This window comes from Poecilia mexicana, unplaced genomic scaffold (assembly GCF_051168715.1).
Source record: "Poecilia mexicana isolate PSO_F unplaced genomic scaffold, ASM5116871v1 scaffold_4, whole genome shotgun sequence".
NCBI classification, from domain to species: domain Eukaryota; kingdom Metazoa; phylum Chordata; class Actinopteri; order Cyprinodontiformes; family Poeciliidae; genus Poecilia; species Poecilia mexicana.
Window position 1 is genome coordinate 1972984 of NW_028263373.1, and position 19322 is coordinate 1992305.

The 19322-nt window shown below is 40.4% G+C and overlaps 2 protein-coding genes across 3 annotated transcripts; both read right to left on the minus strand.

The window, feature by feature from the left end:
- Positions 1–534: 534 nt before the first annotated feature.
- Positions 535–13410, minus strand: zbtb37 (zinc finger and BTB domain containing 37). The gene is made up of 4 exons (XM_014995166.2): positions 12283–13410; positions 10296–11268; positions 9172–9271; positions 535–7974 (listed from the first exon to the last, which is right to left on the minus strand). Exons 2-4 carry the CDS (start codon positions 11258–11260, stop codon positions 7453–7455), a joined length of 1587 nt encoding a protein of 528 aa, XP_014850652.2. The 5' UTR covers positions 11261–11268; positions 12283–13410; the 3' UTR covers positions 535–7452.
- Positions 13411–14150: 740 nt separating this feature from the next.
- On the minus strand, positions 14151–18663 carry LOC106922602 (uncharacterized). 2 transcript variants are annotated; one of them, XM_088004754.1, is made up of 6 exons: positions 18452–18663; positions 18109–18262; positions 17847–17879; positions 16105–16392; positions 15736–16026; positions 14151–14645 (listed from the first exon to the last, which is right to left on the minus strand). In XM_088004754.1, exons 2-6 carry the CDS (start codon positions 18170–18172, stop codon positions 14482–14484), a joined length of 840 nt encoding a protein of 279 aa, XP_087860880.1. In that variant the 5' UTR covers positions 18173–18262; positions 18452–18663; the 3' UTR covers positions 14151–14481. The 2 variants fall into 2 exon arrangements, with proteins under 2 accessions (XP_087860880.1, XP_014850651.2); XM_014995165.2 differs by lacking the exon at positions 18452–18663 and having other exon boundaries at positions 18109–18426.
- Positions 18664–19322: the final 659 nt, after the last annotated feature.

Sequence of the window (19322 nt, forward strand, 5' to 3'; positions counted from 1 at the left end):
TTCTGGTATTAAATTCAGAAATACTTTATACCCAAAAGAAATTAAATGTTTTAAATCAAATATTTCTTTCCTACTTCATTCTCCTAATACTACAGCTTCATTCTGGTGATATTCTGAATATCTTCAGCACTAATATGACTTTATTCTCATATTTTTATGACTATTCTTGTATTACTTTATTCTTGTACTGTTTTCTGTTCTGTTAATTTTACCACTTCACTCTCTTAAGTCTGACTTTATTCTCTAACGTATTTTTCTCGTAATCTTTCTTTATTCCTGAATCTTCACAACGTCTATTCTGGTTTAATTAGTGATTTGTTTGCTTTATTTAACCCGCTGCAACTCGTTTCATCCAAGAATCTTCAACGAGTCGATGTAAGTGGTGATGCTGTGGTCAGGAAGGATCTCCAGTAGCAGTCAGTCTTCCAGTGACTCTGAGTAGGCCTCTGACTTAAGGCAGCTGTTCAACAGTTTGAAGACCGTTAAACATGCCAACAGCTAAAATATGAAGAAAGGAAGAGGAGTCACTGCAGGTTTACACTTAAAGTGCTTTATTTCCTCTGGAGGAGAAACAACCTGTGAGTGATCTAGTGGTCATCGTGAAAGAAGCTTCTTCACATTTTATTTTTTTACTTGAACTAATCGACCTTTGGCCTTCACATACAACCCCCCTCCCACCCCTGTTTCCAACATGATTTAGCAACAGACACATGCAACATAAGAGCTTCACATAAAACCTTTCAGGTTCATCTATTAAGAGCTCGTCAGGTACCTCCTTAAAAAACAAAAAGTACAATATTAAAAGTTCATTCACTAAATTTCATTTTCTGCTTCAATATATTAGGATATACTTTGAGGAATCAACCGTAAGGAGTAATCTCATTAAGTGATTATGTTTAAATGATTTGATTTATAATTAGGCATATTGTGGTCAAAGTTACTGTATATTCTTTATACTAAACATTAAATTCACACAGTAAAAAATATTAAAAAGCAAGTAGGTTCAGACTTAAGCTAAAGAAACAAGAAAACAAAGTTTGGCATGTTGTAGAAAAGCAGAGTTACCAAAAACAAACAAAATGGAGCCCAGGTGATGATGTAGGTGATGAGGTTTGGCTGTTTTTCACAGTTTGAACATGAAAATATTTAGTGAGTAAAATAAAATAAGGCGGAATAACTAAGAGGGAAATGTCGGATTTTACGAAGTTCGGAGGCAGGAAGATCGTCACTTCGCAATGACTCGTTAAAATTTAGCAGTCGTTTGTTTGGGGTTTATTTTGTTGGGAAATAATAAAAATGAAAACAGAAGAGAAAGAAAAAGTTCACAGCAAAAAAACGAAAACGCAGATCCGACTTTTCCCTCTGGATTCCTTTAACAGAACCAGAACCAATCTGGTTCGTTTCCGACTAACTGGCTAAAAACAACGTGATGATAAATGAAGAGACTTCAGCCAAACCAAAAACAACTAGAGGAAAAATTAAAAGGCTTATCGTGGCATTTTTAAAAACTGCACCTTTGAAATAAATCAAGACTTTATGCAAAAACACATCCTAAACTTAAATGTTTGTTCCTGAAGTTTCAGGAGGACAAACTGGGTTAACGTCTTTGTGTTGCTAGCTGGGCAACATTTACTTTTTATGTACGGTATTTTTAAAATATATTTAAAAAACACAAGATGTCTGAGCCACAATTAATACAACTTCATTTTACAGGAAACCAACAACTAATAAAGCTTTAAATAAATATAGAACATTTCTCTAAATTTAAAATCTTCACATCCATTAGCTTTAGCTCGCTAGAAGCTAACAATGGATTAGCATCTCAAACAACCATTTAGACAATTAAGTGAGGTATTCGGTTACAGGAATATTATATTATTATATGAACAATACTTATAACATGGGAAGTTTTTAATTGAAAGATTAAAAAAATTACAAAAAAATAAAACCTTAAATTTAACAAAGAAAGGCTTGAACTTACCGTAGCGTTATTTTATTCTTTCCTTTTCATTGTTTTAATAACTCTGTACTTGTTATGATTCATAAATATTTGTACATTTTTAATTTTGTATGTATAATTTAATAATCCATTTGTGTTGCAGTTTAAAGTTTTAAATAATGAGATTTAAGAATACAACATGAAAATCAGCAACCAGGCTATTTTGATAGACTGAGCCAGTCGGAACCGGTTCAGACCGGTTCAGAGCTGCTCTGTCATTTATTTGTTTAAAGCCAGGTAATAATATTTAAACTGTACATTTTCTACAAAAGGACTATAAAAGTCTTAAACTTAAGTAGGCTAAAAACAAATTAGCATTAACATTTTAATGCTGTAAGTTAATGCTTATTACTTTATTCTGCTTAGCCTTGAACAAATATCTAGAAAGGTTTTTCCACTAATTACAAATTAGACTGGTTCACTGATTGGTTTGAAGTCGTTTCAAAGTATCAAGAGTTAAAATTTATTTTTGTCAAATAAATCAAACTGAATTACAGTTGGCACCTAGCTTGACTGTTCTGGCACATTTTCATGTTTTTTTTCCTTTAAAGAACTACATTTCCCAACAGTGATTAGCCTACAGTTTAACAGAAACTAGTTAAACATTTTGACTTAAAATTGTTAGCATTTTGACCACAGCAAATTAAACAGTTTGGACTGGTTCAGACAAATACTTAGTCAATATTGTTTTACATTTTGAACTCACACTTTGTTTAAAGAAAAGGGAAAAAAACAACACAAATATGCAAAAATATTGTAGCCTGAACTGGATTTCAACTAAAATCTTTTCTCCAACTTTGGTAGATTAAAAATCTGAAGGTTTTAGATTTGCATAGTTACCTAAATAGTTTACAGTTTCAAAGTGTTAGGTAATGCTAATTGTTGCTGTATTTTCAGTTTTTACAAAGGAACAAAAACACCATTGAAATAAAATTTAGGTAAATTTCACTTTGCTTAAGTCTAATTTTGGACAATAGTATTAGCTAGTTATTAGCATTTTGGTGGCTTCTGAACATGAAGTCTCATCCTAATGTGACCAGATTAGATTCATGTTTGTTTTTTATGACGCTTGGTAGAAAGTAAAAATAAAAACTGAGAAGCAGTTAGCCAGATTGTGCTTTTTTACAGAGATTAAAAGCACTTTTTTGATGCACATTATAAAGATCAATGAAATGTTGGATTTAATGTATAAAAATGACACACGCAGCTCCAAATGGTCACTTTAAGGTGAAAATTATGAAATTGTAATGCTAACAATATTACACAATAAACTGTCTTCACTTGTAACACAAAGTCGAAATCTGTTGGAATCACTACATTTCCATTCAAGTCTGTATTAAATGTGGCTGCAGTACACCTACAGAGGTCTTGTGGTTTTAGTATATTTTCTCATATTGCCCAGCCCTGTTTTTTATTTTCTGTAATCCAGTTGTCCCTCACAAAATTACTATTTTATATATTTTTACCTGCTGCTAGCGTGTACATGAATATTTTATTTCTGCAGTGTGCAAACTGCACTGAGGTTTAACCGTTAATGCTCTGCTACAAAGGGAAAAAAACAACAGAAAACGTCCATTTGAGAGACTAAAGAAGAAAGTCTTTATACCTGATAGATCCTGGTTAGGCCTGAATGTGAGCATGGTGGCGGCTCTGGTTGTGAGATCCGAGAGGAAAATCTCGAGTCGCTCAGTGTGAGGACGGAGCCGCTGGCTTCACTTGCATAAAAAAACGTTTTTTACTGTCCACTGAGAATCAGATTCACAGTCCTGTAGAAAACAGTAACAGCGGATCCATGTGCTACCTCCCACACGCCTCGATTAAACTCATTTACATTTATAAGCAAAAAAAAACAAACATCTAAGTAGTTTAAATACATCTGTCTGATAATATCTGTAGATTTGTTATTGTTCTGTTTTTAAAAAACTTTTTCTACCACGACTCTTAGTTGGCGTTAAGTGCGGAAGTTTGGGTGTTTCGGAGGACCAAAATGGCCGCTGTCCTTTGGTTGCCAGTTGCTCTGACATGCAATGTCTGGAGGTTTAAAACGACCGGGTTTTTACATCCATCTGGTCTGACAGGGTATAGCTCCGTTTATTTGTTTTAATCCCAAATCTTCAGCCGTTAATGACGCAGTACATCTAATGCACTCTGGATAAAACCACATCTAATTAGCATATGTTCAAAAATCACTCAGGTTAGCGGAGATTCACCTGAAAACAATAATCCTGCTTCCAAACGTCGACTTATATTATGTCTCAAGTCTATTTAAGATTGGGGTGATAAATGGTTAACAATGGAATCGTTTTCCATTGTTTTTCAAGGTACTAGCTAGCTGACGTAACAAGCTAGCAGCTAGCTAAAGAATCCTTTCAGTTTCTTTGCTCTACTCTTAAACTTTTTGTTTTGCTTTGCTTATTTTCTTTGTTTCCGATACATTTTATTTTTCTTGGTTGCAAGTGAAACATCCAGAAAGAGTTAAATTTTGAAGGCAAAAATAGCATCAGCTAATTATATTAGCATTGGCTAACTATGTTAGCGAAATTAGCAACAGAAGCTCACAGAAACAAAGACACTCTTTGAACCAGCAAAATATGAAATGTAGTCTCAACCTTGAAACATTCAAATTAATATCGTAAATAATTCCTAAAAAATGATTTTAAGTTATTTTTTAGATATGTTTATTCCACTAGCTCATTCTAAAAATGCTAGCCAGGAAACAGAATAATGTTGGATTGAAGTCATTCTACAGTTTAACTGACCAAATTAAGCTCGGTTTAATACTCATTAATTGCATTTAATTACATTTATTGAGACAGCTTGTGATAAAAATTAGATTTTTTTAATCCAACTGGATTTTTAGGACTAAACTGGGTTCATTAAAGTCTTTGAAATTTGATTATTTTTCTTTTCTAGGCCCAGATAAGTTGTATTTTTGTAAAATGGATTGATTTAGAAAACTATTTTAAATGTAATATATGGCCAATTTAAGCATAATAAATAGTTTGTTGATTTATAACAGTAAGCTGTATAATTAAACAAGGTGTTGAGAGGAGTTTTAATTGTTATGGTGAAATTAATGTTATACAGTCAGTTATATTTCAGGTGGAGTGCAGAAGATTTAATGTGTCATTAACCGACAGACTTCTGATCATTTCCTCCTTTAAATAATAAGCTTCATTGTCAAAAGCACAGATGTGTACAGTGATGACAGAGAAACCAAGACCTGTTTATAGAACCGATCTGAGAAGACTGACGGGGATCTGAGCGGACCAGAGCGCCCCCCGGTGGTGCTGAGTGAGCAGCAGCTGTATTGCGTAGTGATGAGAGGTAATTATCGAGCTGTGTAGCTTATCTGAGACTGTTTCTGTCCTACTGGGAGTTTGTTCGCTAGTTTGTCCCGCTGCCAGGTGGTTCAGGCTGAATCTATGAGAAACTTGGAAGGTTTCACCGCCACAGTTAGCAAACATCAACATGATCCGGTTAAATATTTCACAGCCAATTGAACTAATAAACCAGCGAGACTGGAGTTTCTCTGCGGATGATGGCTTCAAATATCACATTTAAAAAGGCAGAAATCGTAAAAATCATGTGGATCGGTAGCCGACAGTCCAGGGTTCGGATCCCTCTGCTCTGCTTTCTGCTCAGCTACCAATTAATAAAGACCTAAAAGGAAAAACCTAAAAACAAAAATTATTCTCTACATAACATTGTTTAGCCTAACTCTGGTTTTCTCCACAGACGTCTTTTATTCCCGTGTTTTCTTTCTGTTAGACGGATTTTTTGCACATTTAATTTGAATTACAGCTACTATTATTTATTTAGTACAATTATTCTTTAAGGATAATTATAAACAATAGCTATTGTAATTTTAAAATAAAATATCTTTCAGAAGAGAAACTTGATGTTTTTGTTTGTAAATTTTGGTTGATATTGATATCTGATATTAGTATTGCTGCTACAGCCGATAACTGATATTTACCGATATTATATATTTTCTCAAATGCTAACATCCGCTAACTCACTAAGAGCCGAGCTACTTTTTAGCTTAGCTTTTTAGATAACTTTTAGTCGTTTATCCCACTTAGCTTCGCCTAAATTAACATTTCTGGATTCATTTTGAAGCACCAATTTTATTGGTTGTTTTGTAAACTTTTAATTTTTATTTTTGAATAGTTCGACATTTAGATTCATGCTTTTATTTTGAAGTGGATGAAGGCAGATTACGCAACTGTTTCACTTCCTGCCCTCACGTTCTCTCCGTTTTCCCTCAATAAGTTTTAGCAACATACATAAAGAAACAAAACAAGATGGACATTACAAGATATAAACAAAATATATCTTCTAAAGATATTATAGCGCATTAGGTTTAGCTTAACTAGCTTTTTGTTAGCATGGCTAACTCCCTCCAGAAAAAAACGGCAACAAGATGGAAATAAACATCGTCTGTTTGTATCGTCTCAGTTTTACTTTTCAGTAAAACAGCTAACATCGGCCGATACCGATGTTGATGCTAATGTCGAGCATCCCTAGTTTTTCTGTCGTACTTTGTGACTGATTTAGCATTTTAAACCAACAAATTCAGCATTGGTAAAGCTGAACGATTTCTTTTTATCACAGATATTGATTATCGATTATGAAGATTTAAACAGTAAATATGAAAGTCAAAATAATCTAAACTGATATATTTGAAGCCACCATCCTGTAAGCAACAAAAATAAATGAATAAAGCTGTAAACGGAGCAAAATGTCTTGAAACTGATGACGGAAAAGTTAGAGCTGCAGTTTTTTGTTTGTAGTGTAAAAAATGAAATGTGACGAAGTCTGAAACTCCAGTGGCGCTGAGATGTAACTCTCCCAACGAAACAGTCATCGCTGTGGCACTTAGAGCGCAATGATTATTATTATTATTAACCTGACTGCTCCGGATTGTCTCAAGGCAAATAAAAAGGATTTGAACCGTAAAACTGGCACTGAGTATCTTGGCAAAGCCCTCCTTCTCCCCCGGACAGTTGGGATTAGAGGTGCACCGATAAATTGGCCCGATTTCCTCAAGAAAAGGTCTAAAAATCAACGTCTGTCCTCTTCTGCTCCAGAGTAAGAGAGGTTTGACCCACTGTTGCTAACTCAGCGATATTTAGCAAAATTCAGACATAAAAATCGGAACCGGCCGGAATCGGTAATCGGTGCACCGCTAGTCGTGATGCTGCGTTGTGAACCCGGAAATCCAAAAAGTAGAAACCTGCAACATAAAGTCGACGGCGGAACGCCGCTGAGCGTTGTGTGTGTGTGAGGTTGTAGGAGTGTGTGGCGATTCTTCATCTTTAGCTTAATCTGTTCTGTCTGGTTAGTGAAGGTAGATGCGGTTTAAAGCGGTAAGAATCTCATTTCGGACTCTGAGGTGTGCGTTGACTTCAGACGGGACCGGCGCGGCGTTCGCCTCGTCTCCGCCCGGGTCAGTCGGGCCCCGTGGTGGAAACCGAGGTCTGAGGGCCGTCTGCGTAATGGCCGCTGTTGCTCCCGCCGCCGGCCTCGGGTTCCTCCTGGCTGGGCGAGGCCTCGTCGCTCGGGCCGCCGCCGCGGGACGGGACGGAGGCGGTGGTGGTCTCGGGCGAGGCGCTGTGGGCCTCCTGCGGCGCGCAGCCCGGGTGGTTCTTGCGGAAGTGTTGGTTGAGGATGGCCTGGAAGGGGAAGCTCTTCCCGCAGACGTGGCAGTGGAAGGGCTTGTTGCCGGTGTGCTTGCGGATGTGGTACTCCAGCTGGTCCTTGCGGGTGTACTTCTTCCCGCAGATGCGGCAGACGAACGGCGTGATGCCCATGTGCAGCCGCATGTGGCGGTCCAGGCTGCCCTTCTGGTTGAAGGACTTGCAGCAGTAGATGCAGGTGAGCCGCGGGTTGTAGCGGAACCAGCGATCGCCCACCTGCTCCCTCAGGTAATCCTCGTAGCCGCCCATGTCGAACGCCGCGTGCTCCTCGCCCTGATGGACACAGACAAACCAGATGCAATACCAACAAAAACAGGATCAGGAGTGAAAATAAACTAAACGAGATAATTTACATTTAACCAGAGGAGAGCAGAAAACCCAAAAGATTAAACACAGCAAGAGCAGCAACATGCTTCCATTCAACTAAAAGTAAAACGTATCCATACAAGAAAATACTCAAGAGTGAGAAAGTATTTGGTAAAAAGTTTATTCAAATACTGAGTAAGGGATCAAACCATCAATCATTTACTATTTAAAAATTACATCATTGGCAAACCAAAATATAAAGTTAGGAGGATTTTTTGGTATTTTAAGGATCAAAATGACAATAATTCATATAAGCAAAAAAATAAATTCAGGTAAATTAAGTTTTTCCAAATCAGTTTCTGTCACTAAAAAACTAACAGAACCTGCAAGTTCGAGTCTGATTCTGGTTGATTTAGGGCAGAAAATCCAGAAGTTTTAGTCAAGTAAAAGTAGAAATACTTTATAATATAATTACTAAAGTAAAAGTACAAATAACGCAGTCATATTACTCAAGTAAATGTAACTAGTTACTAACCAACTCTGCATTTAAGAAACGTTTACATGTTTTGGACAAAACATGTTGAGAAGCACCATTAGGAACCTGAATAAGTTTATTTAGGAGATTTTGTTATTTTTTGGCTTAAAGCTGTAGTAAAACTTTTTTAATGAATATATTATTGTTTTACATATTTATTAAAACTATCACCATGTCATGACATTATGTTATGAGACAGACAATCTGTGAACAGATCGATTTAATCCCTGAGCTGCTGTCTGAAGAAATGCACCAAAAACAGCAAATCAGAGCCAGATGGCGGGGCTTAGCGCTGCCAATCAACCACGTTTACTCGATGCTAAATGTGCTAATCACTACAAGAAAACTGTTTATCCACCGTCATCAGTGGCTATGCTAACTATCCTTAGCAGTCATGACAGGCTATGCTTGCTGCAGTCGAGCAGAGAATAAGAAGAAGTGATTGACAGCGCCAAGTCCCGCCTCCTCGCTCTGATTGGCTGTTTCTAGAAGACAGAGGAGATTGATCTTTTCACAGATGATGACAGTTTCAACAAAAAAAGGTATTTTTAATAAATCAGGTTTTCAGACTCCGGTAGATCTGGGTCGGTTCTGGTCGGAAAGCGCCTCATGTCACCTGATGTTCTTACCTGAGAGCTCGGCTGCCGCAGTTCGTCGGCTCGGCTCGGAGACTCGCTCTTCGCTCTCTGGCGCTCGGTGAGGACGACCACGCTGCCGGTGGGACTGAACCTGGACAATCACCAATAATCGATTACTGATGTAAGTCAACTAATTTAGTAATTGATTCATTGTTATTTGAGTAATTCATCATGATAAATGATATGATTGTTGTAGTTGGTAGGATTAGATCTAAAATGTTAATTTTCTTATTAAAAAAAGGAATTAACTATTTGTTTATTTGTATTTTCTAGGTTCTTCTATAAAAGATCTGCAGAGTGGCAATTATTTTAGAAGATTAATCACCAGAATAATCGGTTCCTTCACTACAAATACACAACAAGTATTTATGTCCAGTTTCTAGTGGAAATATCCTAAAAATAAGAAAAAACTTACTGACAAGTAACTTTTGACCAAGACTTGGCAGCTTGTTTTGGGAAAATAATGTATTAATAATGAGGAAAAAAATTAGTTTCTCTCACGTCTGTCACAATAAACAATTAATTAATTGCAAGATAAATTAAAATTGCCTCGATTATTTTCATTCCGAATGATATTTTCTGAAAGACGACTTTGTTTACAGATACCATTTTATTTATTTATCGGCTGCAAGTCGTTTTTATTTCCATTGTGGAGAAAATAAAACAGTCAATGGGTCTTTGACACTTGTATTATTGTACTGAAACAACAATATTATCGTTTATCGCGATAACTTCAGAGACATTTTATCGTCCAGCAAAATTTGTTATTATAACAGTCCTAGTTAAGTTTATTTTGATATCTAATATTAAAGTTTATAAATCTATGAGAAAGTGTTTTTGCATTATTATCCTGTTATATTAATTAAAGTTGGTCTAAAAAACAGCGACATTATCATTTATCGCAATAACTTCAAGAACAAGTTATAGCCAAGCATTGCTATTGTGTTTATTTTGGATATTTTACATTTAAAAGGATAATTTTCAACGAGAAGGCAAACTTGTATTACTAAGTCATTTTTATATTACATGAAAACAACAACATCAATGTTTATCGCAGTAACTCGTGGGACAATTTATCGGTAAATTTCTTAATTTATGGTGTGGTTCCGACTCACCGGTCCGTTTCGCTGAAGCTGGAGGACGCCTGTCCGCTGCGGGTTCCCAGCCCGCCCAGCGGCGCCGTCATCAGCGTGCTGCGCCCCGACGTGTCAATCATCACCGTGGCTCCGCCCTCCTCTGCGGCCGCCGCCTCCGCCTGGTTCCCTCCGGCTCCGATCCAGTCCTCCATGCGCTCCGTTTTGATCCTGATGCGGTCCACGCCTCCGACTGCTCCGCCGCCGCCGCCGCCGCCCTCCTCGGCGCTGTCGGTCCTCTCTGGCTCGCTGCCCGTCTCCATGTACCACTGGCCGGCCCGGTTGATCCGGAGAATCGGCTCCTTGCTGGTTCTGCTGCTGGTGGCGCCAGGTCCCGCCAGCCCGCTGTGCTCCACGGTCGGCGGCGGGCTGAGTGGCTCCTCTGCCGGGCTGATGACCTCGCACACCTCCGTCCCGCCTCTGGCGCCCAGCAGCTTCAGCCCGCAGTGATGGCCACCGCCACCGCGCACCATGGCCTCCATGGTCCTGCCGGGCCGGGCCGCCCGCGGCGGCGCGTCGTCGTCGTCGTCGCATGTCGCCTCGTCCACGTCGGCCAGGCTGATCTTCAGGTGGATGCCCTCCAGGATCTGGGTGCAGCGGTCGATGATGTGCTGCATCTGCAGGAAGCTGGCGGCGGTCAGGTAGCTGATGATGTCAGCCAGCTGCAGGCAGAGGCGGCCCGTGTAGCAGAAGGTCAGCAGCTGCTCGAACACGGACGGGTTGCGGATGACCGTCAGCGACACGGTGCTCATCTGGCTCAGCGACATGTGGTCGCGGAAGTACGGCGAACTGGCGGCGAGGACCACCTTGTGCGCGCGGAAGCTCTGGCCCTGGACGTTGACCACGATGTCGCAGAGGCGGCCCTGGACGCGCAGCTGGTTCAGGTGCGACAGGACAGAGTTGCTGAAGTCAGGGATGTCCAGCTGGATGCTGCCGGAGCGCTCCATGCCGCCACCTGGTGGAGAACAGAGGAAAACATCATACCGATTAAACCAGAGCAAACAAAAACCTGGTTTTAAGCAACAACAAGGGCATTCTGGGTAAACACAACCAGAACAAACATGCCAGCCTAGCGCTAGCAGGATAAATGACTCGTGGCCTTTAGCCAAACACTAAAATCTGATACTGCTCCATTTCACAAAACAGGAAGTTGCGAGGTTTTTTGTAATTTCTTTCAGTGGCGCCCCCACAGGCCAGGAGGGGAACAGGTCGCTCAAAGGATTTGGTTCTTTTAACAAAAGTCCTGGTTTGGTACTTTGGTTTTTAAGGCCAAGTTGCATTACACTATAATCAGGAAAAACAATCATTTATAAATGTTTCGTAAACATACGATCGCTCATACGGATAGAGCGACCGTATGTTTTCTACGCTCCTTCACCCTGATGTACCTTCATTTTGGAGGGGGGCGATTTATGTTTTCGCATCCACCTGAATAATATGTAGTTGCGCCCCTGTACATGTCTGAAAATACTAATTTTTAATACAATAAATACATCCTTACGGGTCTAATGAAGACGGATATAAACTTTTCAGACCTAGAAACCGTAGCACCAGTGGCAGCATCATACTCTGGGGTTGATTCACAGCAGATCAATCAGGAAAAAAGCCCTTCCTCTAATTTATCCAACTTCACCTCAGATCATCAACATTTAACGAAATATTAATCTGTTTTTATGTTCATGTTTGTGTGCAGTTTCATTAAATCCTAAAAAATAAATGTAGATTTTCGTGTTTTTAGTAATTCCTGTAGTTGTTTGTTGCGCTTTTTTTCACTCAGGAGGAGAAAAGTTTAATTAATTCACTAAAGCCTCATTTTGACTGGACGGAAACTTCTGGTACGAAATGTTGCTGCATTACTAAGACGGCGCCGCTTTGATTCGCTCCAACATGACACCGAACCAGAACCAGTGGTTTTCTCGGCTGAATCCAGGTGCCAGCTTGAGCCCAGGTGTGCAGGGAGGGGTCTCACCTGAAGCGGGCTTCAGTTCGGTTCTGGTTTCAGGATGCGGTCGACTCTTTAGTCCCGCAGGTTTCTCTGCATCGCCGGCAGGCAGGACGGTGGATGACAGGAACTCTCCTCGGCTCGGTTCGGTTCGGTCCGGCCCGGCGGGGCTGCAGCTCCACCCGCCCCGCTGCTCCAGGCTGGTCGCGTCGCGTTCAGGGCCGGGGTTCGGCAGCTGGGCTCGGCCTGCGCTCCGACAGCAGCCGCTCCGCCGACATTCCACTGGAGGTCCGGTTCGGTTCAGTGTCGGTTCTGTTCGGGGCTGCAGCGGCGGCTTCTCATCTTCCTTTTTCAGCTGAGAAGGGCCGAGGCTGCAGGAAGGAAGGAGAGGAGGAAGAAAACGCGCTAGGACTTGTGGGAAATGTAGTTATATGGTTAATCTCCGCCGAATCGTTCGGTTTCAAGAAACTACATTTCCCAGCGTGCCTCTGACTGCGGAGAGGTCATGATGGTACTTTAAGAGTTTGGCAGAGTATTCCAGTGAAAGTACTAATGTTGAATTAATAATTTTAGGTACAAGTTCTGATTTTATAACGTAAAAACTGCAAAAGTACTTTTAAATATTTTTTTTTGTTTTGTTTTGTTGCTATAGATGCATTCAGGGCCGGAATTAGGAGGATAAGCGCCCTTGGGCTAGTTTAAAGTTACGGGATCCTTTACATTGAAGTTTATTTTATTCAGACAATGTCAATATAAATATAAATATAATATATAAAATATGATACGAGAATACGGAAGAGGATGAAGTCCACTGAAAAAAAAAATCTGACTTTAATCTCTACGCTATAGAGTCTATATCGTATTAGGGCTATCGAGTTCTGAGGTACAAGTCTGCCAAAATCTTAGAAATTTTTATATTAATCTCAGAAATTTTCTAGAAAAAAACCTTGGAATTTTTGAGTTTCAAAAGATGAACAACACAAAAATTTAACATGAATCTCATAAATTTTTCAGAAAACGTGAAAATTCCTGAGCCTTTCTTCTATCACATTGTAAACAGAAGTACGCGGTCCCCAAAGAAACAAGGCAAACCTGTCTGCGCTCATGTGAATTAAATGAATGATTTGCTTCAGGGACTTTTTGCAGTTGAGTCATTTGATGAATCCTCACATCTCCAACTTTATGGTACATTTAAAACAACTTACTTTGATCAAAGTGCAGTTTCAAGAAAAAAAAGACCTGAAAGAGAGGCTTTGCTTTACGGGACGAAATGTGAAAAGTATCATTGAAACCGTGGAAACTGAATGTGGCCAAATGCAGTGCCTTGAGGTAAAACTGCTTATTGAGAAGGTTTGCCTCAATAAACAGAACATTTCTTTATCCTGAGCACAATAGGAACTATTTAAGTGTAATTCAAGTGAAACAGTGAATGGGAAAAACCCACAGCAGCAGATTTACATTAGTCAGCATATACAAATAAAATGTGAACAATTTTTACAATGTTTTCCCACCTGCTAGTCCAGTAGATGCAGTCTGAAAAAATTACATTTCTAACATTTTCAGCTCCTTAAAATGTTAGCAAAAATGGAATAGCGTCAGATTTTAGTGGTTGTAGAATTTCTCTTTTGTCTTTGCTAAAAAAAAAAAAAAAACACGCGTCATTTCTCCCGCTAGGGCGTTTGTTTTGGTTGTATTTACCCAGAATGCCCTGCGCTGCAGTCCACTTCCTGCTTTTGGAGCGGTATCCGGTCAGTTCGGTGATCGCATATTCAAACCGCAACAGAGTTCATTTCAACCAGACCGAGGTTTGTAGGCAGCATGAATGGCCTTCAAACACTTCAAAATAAGAGCATGAGCATAAAAGTCTAACTACTTGAAGAACTCAGAACCAAAACTTCAGCACAGAAGTCAAACTTTATTCAACTGAAAATTTACAGTCGAGCAAATTAGCAGTTAAAGCTCTATGTAGAAAAGTTAATTTAGGAAAAGGTAAGCGTGCTAAACGATTTCAAAGTTTCAAAAGTGCTAAATTACAAATTAGCTCCGTTATTAGTACATTAGTGGAAATGTGCCCACCTTAGCTGTTAGGTTATGTGGTTAAATGGACGGATGATTATTTTCACTGGATTTGAATCTTCCAGATTTTTTTCTTTTTCTGACGTTTCATTATAATCGTTTCTTTATCCGAGCGGTTCTCTGTGGATCAGGTCTTGTTGCGTTTGGACTCTAGTTGCAGGTGTTTTTGAGGGTCGGGTCACCCTTGGTGATCTGAATGGTGACGGTGGTTCCATTAGCACCAAACGCCGTCCATGTCCGGTCTCCAAACGCCTCCAGCTGATCCTCACTCACCGAGACCGAACAGTTGACTGATGAGGTCACTTCTCTTGGATCTAAGCACATTCAGACAGCAGATTTAAAGGAATCTGACCACAAAGAAACCTGCCCCCATGATTATTCAATACAAATTAATACAAAAACTGTACAAAGTTCCCAAAAATGTGCACTGTTATTTTTCCCCATCACTGTCTGGAGGACAAGAAAGGTAGCTTTGATTTTGGGCTTCCTGAAGTTCAAAGGCCAAACATGACTAAACTTTGAGCGGAAACAACAGCTTGAAACTAAAACTAAACTAAGTATAGAAGGAAATGGGCATAGTTCATACCCTTACAGTCTACCTGTATACTTTCTATACAGGGTACAAAAGGGTATTTTTGGGGTCCTTATGAGATACTTAGAGAGTATTTTCAGTTTACTTGCGAAGATCTTACATGGTACCTAAAAAGTACTGCACATGGTATTTATAGTGTACTTACCCGGTACCTATGAGGTTCTTACTGGGGACTTAAGTGATTGCCTGCATCTTTTGGGAACTTGCAGGGTACGTATGAGGTATTTAGGGAGTGCTTTGGCGCTCCACTAAGGCAACTTACAGGGTACATACAGGTTACCTATGGTATGAGATTTACTTATGGGACAACTACGCTTTTCAGGGTGTCAACAGAATACTGATAGAGTAAATAAGGGAAACCAGTCCCTCCAGTTTTTTGTGATTCTGTGATTGCGGAAATTCATGTAAATTCAATAATCTACAGGAATCAGATTGTTGTTTTTCAGGTACTTATAATGCAAAGGACAAGTAGAACTCAGTAGTGAAAACCAAACAACTAACTTGGCATCATGCTAATCTGATGACAAACGTGACACACTACTATGTCTCAGTGATGTCTTTCTGTCCACTGACTGTGTTGTGTAATTGCAGTAGCTTCAAGCTACCCATACCGTACAATTGTCCTGTGGACCTATGACTGAAGGGAGGACAGGAATGGTGTCGTTTGGGTCGGTTGTTTGTGCCAGTTTAACAATGGAAACAGAAAAATAGCTCCCAACTGTACCACCGAGAGGAATTAGCATATACAATGAGCCCCAAACTGTTCCTTACGATTCGCTGCTCATATTTCCTTCCTCTAACAGCAGACTTACCGACTATAAACACCAGCTGGTGGTTGCTGTACTCAGAGCGGATGGAGAGAAGTTTGTTGGGGTAGTAGGTGCAGGTGAGGTTGAGAGGAAGCAGAAGGGTGGGCTTCTGAAACCTGGTGAGCTCTCCGAAGGTTATGTTACTGCTGCAGGGTGCCTCATTCAACCAGTACTCCTCTGTGTAGAATCTGCAGTAAGAGACGGGGAACACCGGAGGTGTACAGGTGGCCTCGATGATGTCATCAGGTGACACAAAGCGACGGCTGATGGACAGACTGGGACTGGGTCTGGTACCTGTACGGTAGAGTGTTTTTATGTACTTTCATAGACAGGGGTACTTTCTAGACTCTTTACAGGCTGATCAACTCTCACCCCAGACAGTCACAGGCATGTCATCGCTGGAGATGGAGGTGTACTCCTGGAGCCTGTAGTCACACCTGAGTCTGAACGTGCTGCCTACCATGTAGTGTCCCAGCAGCTCCTTCGACGTCAGATTGAAAACACACACATAACTCATTGCTACGATCACACTGAAGGGATGATTAGAGTCTTCTCTGAAGAGACGGCAGAGCCCGCCTGTGTAGTCAATGGGAACAAAGCAGCTGATTTCCACCGTTTCTCCGTCGGTGATTTCATTGCTCCCCAGGATCTTAGGTTTGTCTGCAGAGTAGAGGCATAAGCTACTTTAAATCACATGAAATCGCTACTGTAATCTATCAAAGATTAACATGAAGTTCTTGAATTTTCTATTGAGTCAGAAGTTTAATGTGTAGTTCTCAGGACTTTAGATGTGTTTAACATCAACTCTGAACCCTTTAAAGGATTTAGTTTGATTAAAATTATCAATCAAACTCATGTCCATAATGATTAAACTGAACAAACAAATGTCTAACAAAATCCACAGCCTTTGGCCTATTCCATAACAAAAGGCTGAAGGGGGAGTTTCATGACAAGGTTAGCTACAAAGTATGTTCAAAAGGAACTTAGAAGACACACAGTGCCTACTGGGTTCTTTCTGGGACCTGAAGGGTTACTTAAAGGGCATCAAATGCCTCACTGGTGAGAATCGGATCATTATTGTCCGATGTATTCAGGAGAGCGTTTCCACCACCAGTTGGATTTTCACTGGGCAGGCGGGTTAAGCCCAAATGCCTAACATTGCATCGTGCTAGTGCAAAGACAAACATCGTCATGTTTTTCTCAAGCAGTGATGTTTTTCTATCTTCCAATGAATGGACTGTGTTGCATGACCCCAGTGGCTCCACCCTAACCTACCGTTGCCAATGAAGGGGTTCAGGAATGGGTCAGTTGTACACAATGGAAAGAGGGTAAGTGGTGTATCGAACAGCACCAACCCGTGCTGCGCCGCTCAGTGGAAACGAGGCATAGGAATACTCACACAGGTTAAAGGTCTTAGCATGTTCTGAATGAAGTATTTCCACATGTGGAGTCATAGTTTGCACACCCTTCAAGGTCCATGTAGGATGCCTATGTGGTACCTAAAGGACAGGGTGCCTTTGGGGTTACTGGACCCTGAAGAGGTATTTAAAGGGCATCAACTGCCTTGTTTTCTCTTGGTGCCATACAATCTGGATCAGTTCAGTGCAGTGCACTATTTTATGGCCTACTGTACTCAAGAGAGCATTTTCCACCACCAGTTGGACTTTCACTGGGCAGGCGGGTTAAACCCAAACGCCTAACCTGGTGCCATGCTAGAGCAACAACAAACATCTTCATGCTTCATGTTTTCTGATCCCCAGTCAACAGACCAAGTTGTGCCGCTCTAACCATACATTACCATATTATTCTTCTCTTCTTTGGTTTTGCTTTTGGTCCAACCATCAAAGCTACTTGACCCTTCAAAATAAAATGCCTCATTTACACAATACCTGATGTAAGAAATTGGATTTTTTTTAATGAAAAAAAACCCTTTGAATATTTTTACTTCAATGGAGCGTTCCCATTTTTATAGATAATTACATCTAGAAAGCCCATAAGTTATTAAGAGCCAAGGTGTGAATAAATAACTTTTAGACTTTTTCACCAGTGTTTTAGCTCCTAAATCAGGTTTTATCATTTATTGAACTATTTTGTTCAAAGTAAAAGTGACTCACCTGACCAAACATACCTGCCGTCTGCTGTCCAATCTGTCAACAAATCAGAGGCAAACTGGATTCAATGAAGGTCACTTTGATTTCAAACTCAAGCAAATCCTTCATTTTAGTTCTCTAATGTATTTAATATCAGAAACTGTGATGTCTTGTTGACTTATTAGTGAAATTATTAACATTGTTAGATCATCAAAAAACAGCTAAAAGTTCCTCTCATTATGAGTTGATGTGTTGCTGATGGAAAGCAAAGAAAATATTTACTCACAGCAGAGAGACAAGGTGACGAACAGAACCAGATCCATCCTTGGACTTCTGAGGGACGAACTCATCCAAATCCTGCTGGAGTTCAGCTCTGATTACATCAGAGGTTCCCAAACTGTGGGCCGCCGTGTCATTGCAGGGGGGGCGCGGGAAGCCGTCTGGATGAAAAAAACAAAAAACAAAACATGAACACTGTATGCGCTGGGTTTTTACCTTAGAATGGCCAACTCTCTGTTATTCCTCTGTCAGTTTGATACAGTAGAGGCTTCCACACTTCCCATATTTGTGTCCTCTGTCACTTTTATCAGCAGTTAAAACTGTTTAATCCGTTGTTAAAATGTTGTAACCTGTTTTTCCGAGCCGCCTTTAAACGCAACATGAGCGCTACGACGCTCGCGCTGGGTTTCCACCTGTGAAGGAGACCTGCTGCTGCTGGGCGGAGCTACAGGTGTGTTAGAATCACGGCAGCAAACCAGCAAAACGCAAAGAACTTTTCACAGCTTTTCCCTCCAAACTAACCGACTGAGTTGAGTAAAGCTGTTGGATGCAGGTAATGTTAGCTAAAAGATGACTAGCTAATGTTAGCTAAAAGATGACTAGCTAATGTTAGCTAACAGATGACTAGCTAATATCAAGCTTAACAAGTACCTTGTAGGCTACGATGTTGGTGTCTATTTTCAGCTACGTACATTCATTTTGCCCCCAAAAAAGTCGATGCCCCCTCCCCCCGCCCCCCCGTCACACGCGTCGTTTCAACTAGACAGCCATTTGTAATCCATAGGGGGGGCGCAGAAAATGTTTGGAAACCCCTGAGGGGTCGCAGAAGAAAAAGTTTGGGAACCACTGCATTACACATTAACTCCTCCTCTATTTAGCAAAGGGTCCAGTCCAAAGTCATTGTCACTGATACCTCTGTGATTTTTTTTTTGTTTGCATTTCTGTCAACTGTTTGTTGTCCCCAAGCAGCTTGACTTTCTTGAAATATCTTTAATTAACAGTTTTTATTTAGACTTTTCACAAATTTTTGCTCCTGATTTAGATTTTCCACAGCAAGATAACAGATATTCTCCTGCAGTTTCCACATGTGACCACATGGGGGCAGCAGCTCACACTCACTGTGTTCTGATCCTGTTTGGCTCATAAAAGATGTTCGGCTGCACACTGGATCCAAGCCGATCCTGGACTGAAGGAAGCCCCCCGTGGAGAGAAACCAGTTCT